At 47.6% G+C, this 15,722-nt stretch overlaps 1 protein-coding gene across 1 annotated transcript in view; it reads right to left on the bottom strand.

Moving 5' to 3' along the window:
- Positions 1-6,669, bottom strand: part of LACTBL1 (lactamase beta like 1) — a 16,626-nt gene extending 9,957 nt beyond the window's left edge. The window contains exons 1-2 of the mRNA XM_006924463.2: positions 6,658-6,669; positions 1,993-2,128 (exon numbers count right to left, since the gene is read on the bottom strand). Of these exons, the coding sequence (XP_006924525.2) occupies positions 1,993-2,128; positions 6,658-6,669 (148 nt within the window). The remainder of the gene's footprint in view (positions 1-1,992; positions 2,129-6,657) is intronic.
- Positions 6,670-15,722: the final 9,053 nt, after the last annotated feature.

The following is a 15,722-nucleotide window of genomic DNA, read 5'->3' as shown; positions in this document are numbered from 1 at the left end:
TTTATATTTGGGAGGAGAAGTGCACTTGGGCCCCACTTAGGCTTCTGGCCTAAATCATAAGGGACAACTCATTCTATCACCAGAGCCATGAGTCGGGGCATAGGGGGCTGGAGTCTCATTCTGGCTGTATGGCTTCCCTGGAACCTCAGAGGAAAAGGTGTGGGCCTCAGCAGGGCAGGATTCAGACTAGGAAAGCATCACAAAGGCCCCCAGACCTCCCCTCATCCTCTAAGGACAGTGCGGGGTGGTGAGCACCCTGAGCATCTGCACCTTTTTTGAATTCTACTGCTTCCTGAGACTGCCCAGAACTGAGAGAAGGCTGGAGGTTCACTACGGCCATAAACTCTTTTAGCTCTTCCCATCTCTTGAATCTGGCTGGCTTCGCAACTTGCTTTGACCAATAGAATGAGGCTGAAGGAACCATTGTTCGCGGGCCTTCCAAAATTAGGCTTTAATAGGCCTTTGCTCACTGGGACTACCTCTCCGTCATGGACAAGCCTGGGATAGCTACCTTGAGAGTGAGAGTCCACATAAAGGGAGAGCTGACTTGGCCGGCTGTATCGGAGAGATCCCAGGTTAGACCAGCAGCAGAACTGCCAGCCAGCCCACAGAATGAGAAAGAATGAATCACTTTGTTCAAAACCAGCAGGTTTGAGGGTGGTTTGTTACTCAGCAATAGATGACTGATACGGTCCCAAACAGGAAGATTACACACCCTGGGGAAGATCTCGCAACAACTCCGTGACACAAATTTAATCATTGGAATAGGGAGGGCTCAGCCAGAGCCTAAGCTTTGCTCAGCCTGGGACCCAGGTAAGGCTGGTGTCTGCAGCCATGCATCTCTAATGTGCACACGCACGAAAAATCACCTAGAAATCTTAAAATGCAGATTTGATTCAGTAGGTATGGCATGGGCCCTGGGTGTCCTCATTTCTACCAACCTCTCAGGTGATGCGCATGCCAGGGTGAGGAGTTAGGTCATGTACCCAGGAACGTTTGTTTCCCATTTGTGACAAATTAAGTACAAAATTTGAGAGAAAGCATTTAGAAACTTTTATAGCAGTTTGATGAGGTAATTTTGTGCCTGTTTAATTATTCGAAACTTGGGCTTCTGGTTTCTATGTCTTTTTTTTCATTTAATTTCTCGAATAATTTGTTTTTATGCATTTACAGTAATACTATCTATTGGTCAGGCTGACCAGCCCACTTGAGGACTGTTTGCTTGAAAGACTAAGAAGCCCCTGATAAAAGAATTTTACCCTAGAAAGAATGGATTGGGGTGGGAGAGAAGAGGCTGGTGAGAAAAAATAAAGAGCCATTTCTGCAAAAATATCTCTGTGGGACTTTGGAGCCCGGGGCACCTCTTTGAGACTTTGGCATCCGTAATGCAAGATGACTGAGAGGAATGGAGAGAGACCTTCTTCCCACCTTCAGTGGACACCCAGATTCTGGACTATCCAGGATCCTAGCAAGTTGGAGATCCCAGGGGTTGCTATAGAAACAGAGGGACTAGTAGACATAACCAGCAGTGGTGGCCCATTTGCTGAGCCTTGACCAGCCCAGGATAGAGAGGCTCCAAGAAATGACAGCTGCTGTTCATGCACACCTGTGTTGCTCCTCTCAGAGTCTTAGATATATTGGGGAAGGGTCTTTCAAGGGAAACAGAGCCTGGAAGTCCCAGCATGGAGACTGAAGGCAGAGCAAAAGAAGCAGTTTATGCTTTCTGGGGCACCCTGAGTTTTAGCTCCGGACTGGGTGGCTTTAGAAAACCCTAGTGGCATTAGGATACTCATTTTATACACAAGGGCATCGAGGCACAGAGAGGTCACATGACTGGCCCAAAGATTCACAGTTGAAGTCTGAGTGGAGGTGAGAGCTTCTGAGTTTAAATCTTACGATCCTCCTTCTACACCCTTGCATCAGGAGTGGCAGCTTAAAACCCACAAGGACCCACAGGGATGGAGAGAAACCCAAGGATGTGTCTGCACTCACCGGTCTTGAGCTTGGGGAGGTGATACTGCCACAGGAAGCAGCCAGTCATGAGCACAGAGAGCAAGAAGAAGAAGATGCAGGAAGCCGGGAAGAGCCACTTCTTTTTTACTTTCAGCAGGCTGACCCTCCAGCCAGCCTGGAAGTGGGGGGACACAGGGCACAGTCCCCATGAGGGTCAGCCAGAGGGAAGAGAGAGAGGGACTCCTACCCTGGCTCCTCCTATGCCTTAGGTTCACCTAGACATCATGAAAGTCCACAGCTTGGGGTAAATTTCACACCTGTAAAACCAAGGTCCTTCCCAGTATGACCTGTTCAACAGCTCTGCCATGTGTTGACCTCTGCGCCTCTGTGCCTTTGCATAGCCTGTTCCTTCTGCAGGGCAGGCTCTCTTTCCCCCATGTACTTAATAAACTTTCTAAGACCAGCTAACATGCTATTTCTTTCAAGAAGCCTGCAACTCTCCTCATCCAGGTCCCCTCCAAGGCACTTGGAACAAGCCTTCATTATGGTGCAAATTCAACTCTCTCTATACAACAGTTTTTCAACTACTACAAGCTGATCTACCTAATGGAGTATGAGTTCTCAAAGAAGGGGCCACTTCTTCACCTTCTTACTTTCCTTCATGGCCTCTGGTTTATTCCGATTTGTTTTTTTCACTGTGATATTCCCAGCTCCTAGAACAGTCCCCGGCACATCGCAGGCCCTAATAAATACTTGTGAAATGAATGAATGGATGGAAATTAAACATCCTGGGTAGAGTTGAGGCCCTCTGTTTACCCTCGCAGATCTCAATCTCCTCCCTCTCCCCTCAAACTCATTCTGATCTCGGTGTTTATCATTATCAGGCATGCTTTTATTCTTTAACTATGTGCGTGTGCATCGATAAAAAGCACGTAGTCTTGTTTTGCACATTTATAAACATATAAATGATCATACTGTATTATCCTGCAGTTTGATGCATGTTGCTCTGGATTATTCATTTGAACGTCTGTAGAGTATGCTGTTGTATGAATGTACTTCATAGTGCAATAGAGCATGGAGTCTGGGGCCAGGCTGCCTTAAAAACATGACTGTTTTATACATTCAGGTGGTAGCACCGTGCCTAGGAATGAAATTTCTGAGTAGAAAGGTATGGCCATCCTCAGCTTAACCAGATTTTCTATCTAGTTGCTCTCCAAAGTTTTTCTAATTTACAGTCCCACAATCCATGACTCTCACTGCTGTTTTTAATTTGCATTGTCTTTATTACTAATAAGGTTGAACACTTTTTCATGCATTTACTGTATATATTTGGGTTTATTTTTCTGTGATGAAACTGTTCTTATCCTTCACTTGTGTTTTTTTTCTATTCAATATATATATTTTTTTACTTATCAGAGTTCTTTATAAGTACTGGATACTCTTGTTTGTGGCTCATCTTTTCACATTGTGTTTATGATAACTTTTGTTGGGAAGCAGAATAGTGTAGTGGTGAATCTGTGGCCAGATTGCCTGAATTTTAATTTCAGTTCAACTATTTCCTGGCTGTGTGACCTTAAGAAAGTCACTTAACCTCTCTGCTTCTGTTTCTTCATCTGTAAAATGGATTATAAATTAGTGCTTGCGTTATAAATGAGTGAGGATTAAATGAGTTAATATCTATAAAGTACATGTTGTCTGACACATTGTAAGACCTGTTAGCTATTATTGTTGAAGAGAGCCTTTTTGTGTTAGTTTTGTTTGTTGCCAATCACAGTTATCGATATTGTCTCCTTTGTTGTATGTGCATGTGTGCGCGCGCATGCACATGCACGCGCTTAAGAAGCCTTTTCCCAGAGGTCTTAAATATAGATTTCTATACTTTCACACACAAATATATTTTTGGTTATGATGTAAGGAAGGGATTTACTTTTATTTTTTCCATATGGACAATTGATTGTCTCAGTACCATTAAGTACTCCAACCTGCTCCCCGCTGGCTTGGACGCCATCTCTGAAACATACCAAGTGTCCATACATACTGATAGCTGTTCTGTTCCATTCAAGTTTCACTGAGTTTCTCTTCCATCCCTCTCTCTCCAGTCCTACACTCTATTCCATAATGAAGATTGCTCACTCACTCTGTGTCAGGTGCTGTCCTACAGGACACAGTCTGGCCAGAGAGGCTTTCTGTGATCTGACTCCAACCAACTCCATGGACCCATTCCTGCCTCTCCTCATCTTCTTTACATCTTTATGCTCCCACAGCCTGCACTGTTCCCCGCTGTGCCTTTGCATCTGCCATTCCCTCTGGCTCTGAGGCCCTTTACATCCTTTCTACCCAACAAACTTGTGTTCTTCCCTTAAAACCAGAGGACAACTGTAAAGCCTTCTCATTCTCCCCCAGATAAAACTGAGGTCCTTTCCTCTCTGTGCACGCCCCGTTATAGCATTGGAATAGTAACCCTCACTGGTTACTACTGGCCTCTTTTTCTAGCTCCTTACTGGGTGGAAAGTATCTCCAGCACCAGGATCATTCCTTCTTGGCTTTTTATGCCTCCAACACTTGGCATTTTGCCTAGCACTGGTAAGTTCTCAGGAAATGTGTTTGGAAATTTACATTGTCCTGCAAGTTGAAAGACTTGGGTTCAAATCTCAGCCCCCGCTTCCTAAGTCAGTTATAACTGGAAAAGTCCCTTCCCCACTTCGGTCTCCATTTCTTCAACTGTTGGAGAGGGCTGGGCTATTTGTAAAGAGTTCACCTTTTCATCTGGAAATCTCACTTAAGTTCAAAAGTATCTTCCACCACTACAATTTGGGGTTCACAGCGAAGCCATTATTTATTCATAATTTCCAAGAGCAGAAACCACCCAATTGTCTTTCAACCAGGGAACGAATAGACAGACTATGGTACAGCCACACAATGGAGTACTAGTCAGCAAGCAATGTAAAGGAACGAACTGCTGATACACACAGTGACGTGGGCGAATCTCAGATGCATTATGCTAAGTGGAATAAGCCAGACTCGAAAGACTACAGACCGTATCATTCTATTTCCATAACATTCTAAAAAGGCAAAACTAGGGACAGAGAACAACTTAGTGGCTACATGGGCTAAGGATGGGGTAGACTACAAAGGGCAGAACGGGGATTTGGGAAGGTGATGGAACAGTTAGTTCTGTTTCTTGATTGTGGTGGTGGTTATGGGGCTGTATGTATTTGTCAAAACTCGATAGAGCTATACGTCAAAAAGAGTGGGTTTTATTGCAAGTAAACTATATCTCAGTTTTGTTTTGTTGGTTTTTTTTTAATGAAGCCATTTAAGATCCCAAGAGCATTAGGATGTTTCCACTTGGGTGTCAGAGGAATGACACCAGGCACAAGATTGTTCCTTGTGAATTCACAAGGAGTGAATGGGCGGGGGAGCGGGGGCTCTCTGGCATTGTCACAGGTTTTTATGGGAGGAAGTTGGAAGGTGCTTCCCTTTAAGCATAAGCAAAGGGACACGGGCAGAGCCAGTGAGGGCACCCTGATGGGAGGGCTGCCTAATCTCCCTTAACAGTCACCTATGGTATGACTAGGGTGTCATCTTCTCATTTTTCAGGTGAAGAATGAAATTCAGAGACATTAAATGACTTGCCAAGGTCATGGGCTGCAAATGATGGAGCTGGGAGTCTAGCTCTGTGCTCTGCACCACCCCACCCTCTACAGGTGGCTGGGGTCTCTGCACCCCCAATTTGTAGCCCTCCTCTGGGGCCTAGCCCCATCTCATATCTGTCTCCAATCTCAGGATTTATTCCAATAGACCCAATGGTGGGGTTGGTACTTAACCTCTAAGCTGCTCACTAGCTGCTCACATTTTGACTTGCAGTTGCCACTAGGAATCTCACCCCTCTCCCTTCCCAGCTGGAAAACAGTGGCAGGCTCTCCCAAACCCCACCCATAACACAACACCCTAGCTCCTTCCCCGGGAGGTCCCCAGCCACAGACCTGCACCTCCTTCCTCCTTCTCACCGTCCGCTCTGGGACAGCCCTCCTCGTCCAGTCATACATTCAGAAACAGTCGCCAAGGGCCAGCTGTGTGCTGGGCATAGTGCTACACCCTCAGGTTCAGCGCCTTTAGCCAGATCTGTCCCCCCTGGAACCAGGGGGATGGCGGAGCAGTCAGACACAGGGCTCCGAGTCCAGGGGAAGCACAGTTTGATCTGGCTCTGCCCTAACTAGCTTTGCACAAATGACTTCATCTCTTTGAGTCTCCATTTTCTCATCTGCCTGATGGAAATGACCTTTGTTTCTATGGTTAAATGAGATAATGCGAGCAAAGCCCCTAGAAATCTGTTCACTAGTTAGCAGCTAGCATTGTAGTGATTTCTCTGGGAGACAGCCATAAACAGATCATATGCAGAGAGCTCTGGGGGCTTCAAGGTACCCGTGAGCTCAGCCCTGGAGTGTGACAGGGAGGGAAGCTTCATTGAACAGGGAGTTGGTGATGGGTGGGGGCACTCCGGTCAGAGGCCTGGAGATGTGAAAAGGAAGAGGAGCAGTGTCTGGTTTGTTTAGAGAATTCAATGAGTCAACATACAGAAAACACTTGAAATTCTTCCTGGCCTATGGTGCACACTCTAGAAATGTTCGTGATGACAATGAAGGTGATACAGGGAGATCTAGGCCAATATTTGGAGCAAGCCGTCATGGGGCTATGCCTCACCTGAGTCTTCATTCTCTCCAAGGTGTGGAAGATTCAATCTCCTCGAGGATTCGGGTCTACAGGCCAGGAGACCCTGTGAGTGAGAAATTCAGTCAAAGGAGTTAAGGCACAAAGGAATCTTGTGGGGCTGGAAAAGAGAGGAAGAGGACAGAGAAATGCTAGATGACAGGGAGGGGGCGGTGAGGGTGAGCGGGGCAAGCAGCCCCTCCCCTTCATGAAGCTCCACGTCAAAGGCAAGGGGAAAGGAGCTCGGAAAACCGACTGTCTGGGCCTGCCTGGGGTCCGTCCTGATTTAACACAAAGCGTTTCAAATACCTCTGTCCCAACCAGGAAAGCCGGTCACCTTCCCTGTCACTGCCTCTACTTCCAGCTCCTCCTCCCACTTCCAGACTCAGAAACAGCTGTCAGAACCGCTTAGCCCCAACTCACCCTCTCCTGGAAGACTCAGGAAGGACAGGGCAATTCAGGCCTCACCATGGCTGGCCAGTGCCTGTGGGAGCATCCCTGTGTTCCAGGGGGCAGGAATGGCTTCCTGAGCGCTGAGGCGCAGTCTTCACCCACGCTCCCCAGGGGCTGGCAGATGTGGTGCCTGATTTCCCCAGCACTAATCCCTCCATGCCCTCTGCCGTGGGGATTAGTTCCTTGGGTCTCCAAGCCTGAGCAGCAGGGAGGGGGAACACATCTGTCAGGAAGGCTGGTTAGCACCATGTGACCTAAATTGCTCCAGGCTGTTGGACAAAGGAACACGCTCTCCAAAAGGAGTCTCTGCCAAACCCAAAGTAAGACAGATGATGGGGGCTGCCAGGAAAATAACCAACTCACAGGCCTCCCAGCTTCATCTATCCCCCACACCAGCCCCTCAGCTACCTTTGAGGAACCTGGGGCTCCAAGGAACACAGTTTGAAGACCACTAGGGTCAGCCTAGTTGTGAAATCTTCAGCTAACTCGGTTCTGTCACTGCCTGTGTAGCCTTGGGTAAGTGTCATGCCCTCTTTGTTTCTTCATCTATAAAATGGGGATAATAATATCTAGTGTAAAGATTAAGTTGCAACGTGCTTGTAAAGCAGCTAACCTAGGACCTGGCACCTAGTAGAGCTCCATAAAGGCTAGCTTCTTGTTACAACTCAGTTTTTATGCCACAGCTTCTACCCAGCCCCTGTGGCAGACATCAGATCTTTCTCAGTGAACATTCTAGAAAGTCACTATCCACTGGCATAAAAGAGAAAATGTATTTGCTCTCTTGTCACTAGATATGGCTACACATTGGAATTATCTGGAAAAACCACTGGTATCTGGGTCCCACCTCCAGCGATCCTAATATAATCCAGGGGAGATTTTTAAACTACTGGTGTCTGGGCCCCACGCCCAGAGATCCCCAGGGGTACAGCCTGGGCACCACGATTTTTTAAGACTCGGTGGTTCTACTGCATAGTCAAGGTTGAGAACCATTGCCCCTGACCAGTGTGTCTCCAACTCATTTTAAATGTGTATAGGAATACCCTGGGGGTTGAGTTAAACTGCAGGTTCTGAGTCAGTGGGTCAGGTGGGGCCTGCGAGTCTGCATTTCTCATAGGCTCCCCGGAGATGTCGATGCTGATCCATGGACCACACTTTGAGAAGCAAGGTTCCTCCGCAACTCATGGATCTCACCAGCTTCCACATCATTATCTCAATAGATCCTCACAGTTGCCTCCCAGCTACCCCACAGTTGGACAGGGCTTGAATTATTATCTCCATTTTGATGATGCTCCGAGTGCGGTTTGTGAGTGGGTGGAGGCCAGCCTTCTGGACCTTCCTCTGCATCTCCCATGGCCAAAGATCTGAGCTGGCTCAGAAAAGAGGATTGATAAATTAGAGCGAGAAGAGATCTGAGTGATTTTATCCAAGGTCCATATTGTATGGCTGGTGAAGCAGGCTCTGAGAGAGGAGGTGACTCGCCAAGGTCACATAGCAAGCTTAGCGACAGCAGTGGAGCTGGGATCCAGGTCACTTCCATTGTGCTGGCTGCTTGGTTTATCTTCCCTGAGGCTCAGAGCAGACTGGGCAGCCTGCCTCTAGGTCACAGATTGCTGACAATGTGCCAGATATAGGTGCCTAGTGCTTTCTGTGTTATCTCCTTTGGTCTTCACAGAAATCCCCCGGGGGCAGGTTCTATTATATCCCCATTTGACATATGAAGAAACTGATGCTCTGAGAATTGAGGTCCCAGAAAGTGGCAGCACTGGGATTCGGACCCAGGAGTCCTTGCTGATTCTCAGACACCACTGTGTCTCCCATGTTGTCTCCCCATCAGACTATGAAGTCCTCCAGGGCAAGGACCACATCTCATTTGGGTTTGTGTCGCCAAACCAGGGCTGAATGTCTGAGTCAGTTAATCCACTCCAGGGTTCTGCACTTCTGCTGACAAAGACCGTCACCCCCAAGACACCAGCTCCGCTCTGGGAGCTCCTCCCTTGCCCCTTGCCTCAGCCCCATTACAGCCATTTGTCACCATCTGAACCAGCCCCACCCTTCCCGAATTTAGCTACTCCGAATCCATGTCATACAGAAAATTGGCCGCATGGTGGCAGTAGATGCCCACGCATAAAATCTTCTGGGCCTAGCCTTTGCCTCCTGAAGAATTATCTATTCCTTTGCTTCTCTTCCTCCAGGCATTTATTCAGAACTTTCCATCCATGAACCAAAATAATCTCCACAACAGCTCCTTGAGAGAAGAGTTATTCATTCATTTATAACCAAGAGATCATATTAGTCCTTTGCTTAAATAACCTTCCATGGCTGCCCACTGCTCTTGGGAAAAATCACATTCCTTACCTGCGTAGTCTAAACCTCACCCAGTGGACCCTTGAATCAGACTACTGGAGTTCAGATCCCAGCTCCACCACTCTGTACGACTTCGGTAGATAGCTTGGCTTCTCTTGGACATCCATATGCTCATCTGTAAAACAGGGTAATGAAATAGGACCTAGCCCCTTGGGGTAGGAATGAGGATCACATGAGATAAGGCGCCTAAGCACGCAGTTCTGCTTGTCCTCCCGAGGCCACCCCCATGATCCCACGGATCTCGTCCCCTTCTCTCTCACCATGGTGTCCCCTTCCTCTCCCTGACTTTCCCGTTCTCCTCTTGCCCCCTCTTCTCACTCCCACTCTCTTTTCTCCTCCCCACCTTTCTCCTCCCACTTTCCAAATTCACTCCAGTAGTCCCGACTCTTCTGATTTCTCTTCTCTGGGGACTATGTTCAGGGTTTCAGAACTAGGAGCAGGAACCGTGACACTAATTGTTACTTAGAGGGTTAGAAGTTTCCCAAGTTCAACAGTTGTTCCCAAGGACAACTGTTTGGTTCCTCTGTACCCCTGTCCTGAAACTCTTTCTTCTAAGGTCTACCTCTCAAGGTGGCCTTCTTCCCGGGTTATTCTGAGGTCGCTCTCTTGTCCCTGAATTCATCGCAGAACATGCCAAGAGATTGAAAATGACGATCCCTGTCCTCAGCATCAGGACTGTTGAGGAGGAATGTGGCTGAAAAGATGTCAAGGACAAATTAAACAGGAAAATGTCTGTCCTGAAGGGTCAATGAAGTTGCTTAGCATTTTTCCCAGTCTGGCTCTGATTGATTCATTGATTCATCTATTTGCTCACTTACCCATTGAGTCATTCAACAGACGCTTTTTTGAGGGTCTACTATATGCTAGGTCTTAAACTTGGGTCTAGGGGAGGACTCAATGGCAAAGCAGACATAGCTACATATACACATTGTCAACACGTATTTACTGAGCACCTAGTAAGTGCTGGGTACTCTTCTAGGTGCTTGAGATATCTCAGTGAACAACTCAAACAAAGATCCCTGACCTCCTCGAGCTTATATTCTAGCAGAGGCAGCATAATAAATTAGCTATATGCATGCACAGCAGAGAAAGAGAGCCCATGGTGGGCAGGGTACATTCGATGCAGAGGCCTCATGGTGAGAGTGCCTAGCGTGTTAAAGGAAAAGCAGGGAGGCCAGTGGCTGGAGCAGACTAAGTAAGGGACAGAGTAGTAAGCAAGGTTGGAAAGTTAAAGTGGGGTCAGGTCATGGAGAACCTTATTGGCCACAGGAAAGACTTTGGTTCTCACTCTGAGTGACATGGGAGCAGAGCTGAGGAGTGGCACAACCTGACTAGCATTTTTGAAGGAGCAATCTGGCTTCCGTGTTGAGAGCAGACTAGAGGGCAGGGGTGGGGGCAGGGAGACAAGGGGACTTATTCAGGTGAGAAGTGGTGATGGCTTGGAGCAGCAGTGAGAACGTCCCAGACCGAATATGTTCAAAGGTAGAGCCAGTAGGACTTGCCAAGTAATTAGAGCTGGTTATAAGAGAGAGAGGAGTCAGGAACACAGCCAAAGTTTTAACCTTCCAATACAAATTCCAAAACAAATACAAATTCTTTTTACTATGAGCTGGGGAAGCCTGCATGTGGAGAGGGTTTGGAGCAGAGGGACAGAGATCAGGATTGGTCATGTTAGTTCTGAGATGTTGAGCGAAGGTGTGGAACGAGGCAGTTGGACATTTGAATCTGGAACTGGGAGGTCTGTATCAGAGATATAGTTTAGAAAATCATTGGCATGTAACAGATGATATTTAAAGCCATCACCACAGGAGCGAGACGGAATAGAGAAGGGATCTGAGGACTGAGCCCGAAGGTCCAGGAGATGTGAGTACTGGGTGAAGGCAAGTAGCACAGAGTCCTGTTGCACAGGTGCAAATGGGGCTTTCCTGGAGAAACTTAGAAGCAGAGGGGCAGCACTGAATGAAGCGTTCGTGGTCCACCCAACCTCTCCTCGGTCATCACGTGGTGAGAGGTGCTGGGGTCACAGAGCACATGGAAACATCCTGGAGTGTGCTCCAGAAGAGGAACCTCACCACTGCCGCCACCACCACACAGACACACACGCACGTGCACACACACAAAATCTCACTATTCTACTTTTTTATGGGCAAGCGTGAGGTCAGTCTTGCAAGTAAAGAAAAACTGGTCTGAGCTCAGACACCAGGGGAATGGCTTGCAGTGCTGAGTCCACCTGGGGACCCTGGGAAGTGGAAGCCACGTGGAATCATTTCTGCTTTGGGGAAGGGAGCTCCCCCTGGAGCTCATTTACTATCTCATTGCTAGAACCTGGAGTGTGTCCCCAGAGTCTTCCAATACAAATTCTTTTTCCAAGATCCATCCCCCTGACCTAGGGGCTCACCAAGCATAAGCCTGCCCAGTAGGAGTAGAAATCAACAGGGGAAGAATAAAAAAACAGAGGAAGAAATCAACTGGGCCTATAATGGGACGACCACCCTTTGTGGGCAATCCTGGGGAGAGATTGTAGGAGGGAGGCCTGGAGTAATAGTGCAAAGCCCATCATGGAGGCCTGAGCCATCTGGCCAGAGTCCCTACTTTAAGAGCCCCAAGTTCAAAAGGAAGAGTAGCCTGAAGCCAGGAGACTTGCTCCTGCAGTAGCTGCCTGGGCTTTTTGACTTGCCAAAGGTGTTAACCCAGAAGCAGCAGGAGATATAGGCCAGGATGAATATTCCCCTATCTAGCCAACAAATAGTCCGAAGCTATGTGATTATCCAGCATAACCCGAGCTAAGGCATCATGATAACCTTGGCAGTGAAAACTCTGGCTGTCCGCATAGTAATTCCCTTCAGGATAGCTGAGCAGTTGTGGATCATGATTCTATCTAGTTATGGGAGCAAAACTTACATAAAATGATGAAATCTATGTACTTAGTACCCAGGAATACCTCATCAGTGGCACCAGAGGCTGGGGCTGAGGGTGTGGCCTTGCCTACAGATCTTGGATTATCATGAAGGTTCATATGCAGGTGACATGATGTCCGAGGAGAAAGCAAGGAAGGATCTGTATCCAGAGCACAAAACAGTTCTGGGAATATAAAGGGCACTGCTCGATATTCTGCTAGTGGGCCTCAACACCATCCACGCAGAAGGTGGAGGCCCAAGGCACAGCAGTTGGTGGCTGTGGCCAGCTAAGAGCAATGCTCTTGCCAATGAGGCAACAATAAAGTCTCTCATAACCGGGATTGGTGGGTGAGGGCGGGGTAGGAGACGTATGTTCAGTACTGTGATAGGTTTGTGCCATGGGCCGTGGCCTAGGCACCTGCTTGAGGCTATTCGGTCGGCACTGCCTGTCTAGATCTGGAAGAAGAGGCAAGAGGTCATTTACCCCTCCATCGTGGTCTGCTTTCTGAGATTGCCTACGTATGTTCTTGCTAGATCAGCTGGGATCTTTCGTGTGCCTGAGACAAGATGATCAGTCCTTTTCCCAGAGTACCATCTCCCATAGGAACCCAGGAGTCTCTGGTCTGCCCAACACATCAGGTGCACCCTTTGCCCTCCTAAGTGCCCACAGAGGTTGATGAGGAAGCAACTGATGTAATTGCTCCTTAAGCCAGTCATACCAAGACTCGATTGTACCCACCACCTGCAGGTGATAAGTGTGGATTCCATGTTGACAGGGCTCACAGCTGGGGGGCAGTGCTCTAAAGATAATTCCATCACCAGATTGTATCATATCACATGACGAAGGTGCTCATCAGAGCCTTAAGAGTCAGTTGGTACTTGCTTGGTGGAAGAGAATAGGCACCCCATATCCTAAACCAGGTCCATCGTGGCCCTGGACCTCCATGGCAACCAATTTGCTGATTGTGAACTGGTCAGAGCTACAGGTCATTGTGCCACACCTTGAGACACCTTGAGCCACAGGCCAACATTACTGGCAAGTAATATATACTCCGTGAGCACCAGTGACTTCATAGGTCAAATGGATCTTCACTAGGCCACCACAGACCTCCACTATAGTGGTGCCCTAGATCCATGCCTGAACCTACTACAATAGTGTTTTCCATAGTGAAAGCACTGAACCTACTACAATAGTGCTTTCACTATGGAAAGCACTATTGTAGTAGGTTCAGGCATGGATCTAGGACACCAAAGTGGATGCGATAGGCCACAGTCTTGGTCAGCTTTTCATTCCAGATGTTCTCTTCAAGATGTCATGCCTTACTACAAGTTTGTTCATATGTCACATACAGAGAAAGTTTGTGGCTGAATGGCTATGTTTCCACAGCAATGGTTACTATGTGGATATTCTCCTAATGGGCTATTTCTGGGTAGTCCAATGGCCTAATCATACAAGCAAAACCATTAGTAATGGCCTGCGAAGCTGTGGTAAAGGGACTATTTACAAAAGCGCAAGCAAGCTATAAAAAACCCACAAGGATGGTGCTGTGCCCCCGGGCTGGTAACTGGGGGGACGCTACTGCCCTGGGCCCCTTGTAGAAGGCCTAGAAGAAGGCCTTGTAGAAAGAATCTCCCTAAGAGGAGGAGTGACCCCTTGTTAAGGAGCCCAGTCAACCCTAAACCAGCCCAAGACAGCCCCACAAAAGGAAGCTGGGGGAATAAGCACCTCAACATCCTCCTTTCCTCTCATCTTCTGCCAGGGATCCCTGTCAACCAAGTTCAACTAGAAGCCACAGGGCAAAAGGATCTGATGATTCGGTCCACTCAGGTTGGCCCCCTGGCAGAAAAGGCAGGAGAAGGAAGGAGAATGGACCTGAAGGGGCAAGTAGAAGATATGTGACACCACAAGGTGGCGGGGCGGGGGGTGCGGATTTTTTAAAAGGAGGTCACAGGAGTCCTCGCTAAGAAGGAATCGTTTAAGCAAAGCTCTGAGGGGCTGCAGTGACCCATCTAACCCATGGTAATCCACAAGGTCGGCAGTGCTACTCTCCCCATTCTACAGACGAGGAAACTGAGTCCAGCAGGAGTAAATGACTCAGAGTTGTCCGAGATCACACAGCCGAGAGTTGATAGAATTGGGATTTAAAGCAAGGCAGTCAAGCTCCCGAGATCCTGCTCTTAAACAAAATAGGGTATAGGAGAGTCATCATAAAATGAGAGGGCAGAGAAAAAGTCAGGACATGTAAGACTGGGATCAACAATCACAGATATGATGTGTTGAGCACTGACCATATACTAGCCACCGTGTTAGGTGCTATGGGCGGAGGGGGGCGGTGTAAACAGATGAACAAGATACTGTGACTGCCTTCAAAGAGTCTATCATCTAGTTGGAGGGTGCGAAAGGGATATAGAAATGTGTGCAAATTAAGTATCAGCAGATTGACACCTTTCACTGTAGAACTACAGATGAAATGCTAGGAGAATGTGAAGGAAAGGCATTTGTTATAGCTGGGCTGAGGGAAGCATTGTGGTGGTGTTAGCTTTGGAATCGTGAACAGCAGAAAAGGGAAAATAAGGGATTCTAGGGGAAGAAACCATGTGAGCAGGGATGTGGGTGCATCTGGGGGATGGACAGTCATCTGGTTTGGTTAGAGTTCATGAGACTTGTGGGGCTGAGAGAGACTTGTGGGGCTGAGAGAGACTTGAGGCATCAAGTCACAGTGAGGCAGTGGTTTCCTTTCTAATTTTTATAAAGTCTCAGCTTGGTGCTAGCACTTCTTTCAAATGCTAACACTTGCTAATCTCCCTTTTTAACCCCAAATTCACAGGCTCACATCTTTCAGAGGGCAATCCAGTTCCGGTTGGAACTTAACATAATTTTTGTTTCCTGTTGTATTTTGACGGTTAAGTTCTATTTCAGGCAAATGAGGCTGTTTTTAACTTACAGATAAATTATTTATCTTCATTATCATTTTTCTTTATAGATTTAAGGAAAATAATAGTTAACTTAAAGAGACAATGTTGAGCTGAATATTCAGGTGGTTCAGGGCTACAGCAAAAATCACAAAGTTGGTACTCTAATTACTGATGTTTAGGATACCCTGGCATAGGGTATAAAGCACGTGAGGATGAGAAATGGGGGGAAAGAGAGCTGGAGAAGGGGTCAGATTAGGGAGGGCCTGAACACCACGGTAAGGATTATGGGCTTTATTCTGTCAACCACAGAGAGACGTTGGCTCAAGAACAGGCACTGAACACACTCAGTACCATGCTTGACGAGGCTTGCTCTGGCCTGAGTACAGGGTGAGGGGAGACTGGAGGCTGGAACAGCACTGAGGAGGCCAT

This window comes from Pteropus alecto, unplaced genomic scaffold, assembly GCF_000325575.1.
Source record: "Pteropus alecto unplaced genomic scaffold, ASM32557v1 scaffold39, whole genome shotgun sequence".
Lineage (NCBI taxonomy): Eukaryota > Metazoa > Chordata > Mammalia > Chiroptera > Pteropodidae > Pteropus > Pteropus alecto.
The sequence above is the reverse complement of the archived record's forward strand: the minus strand, read 5'-3'. Positions and strand labels throughout refer to the sequence as shown.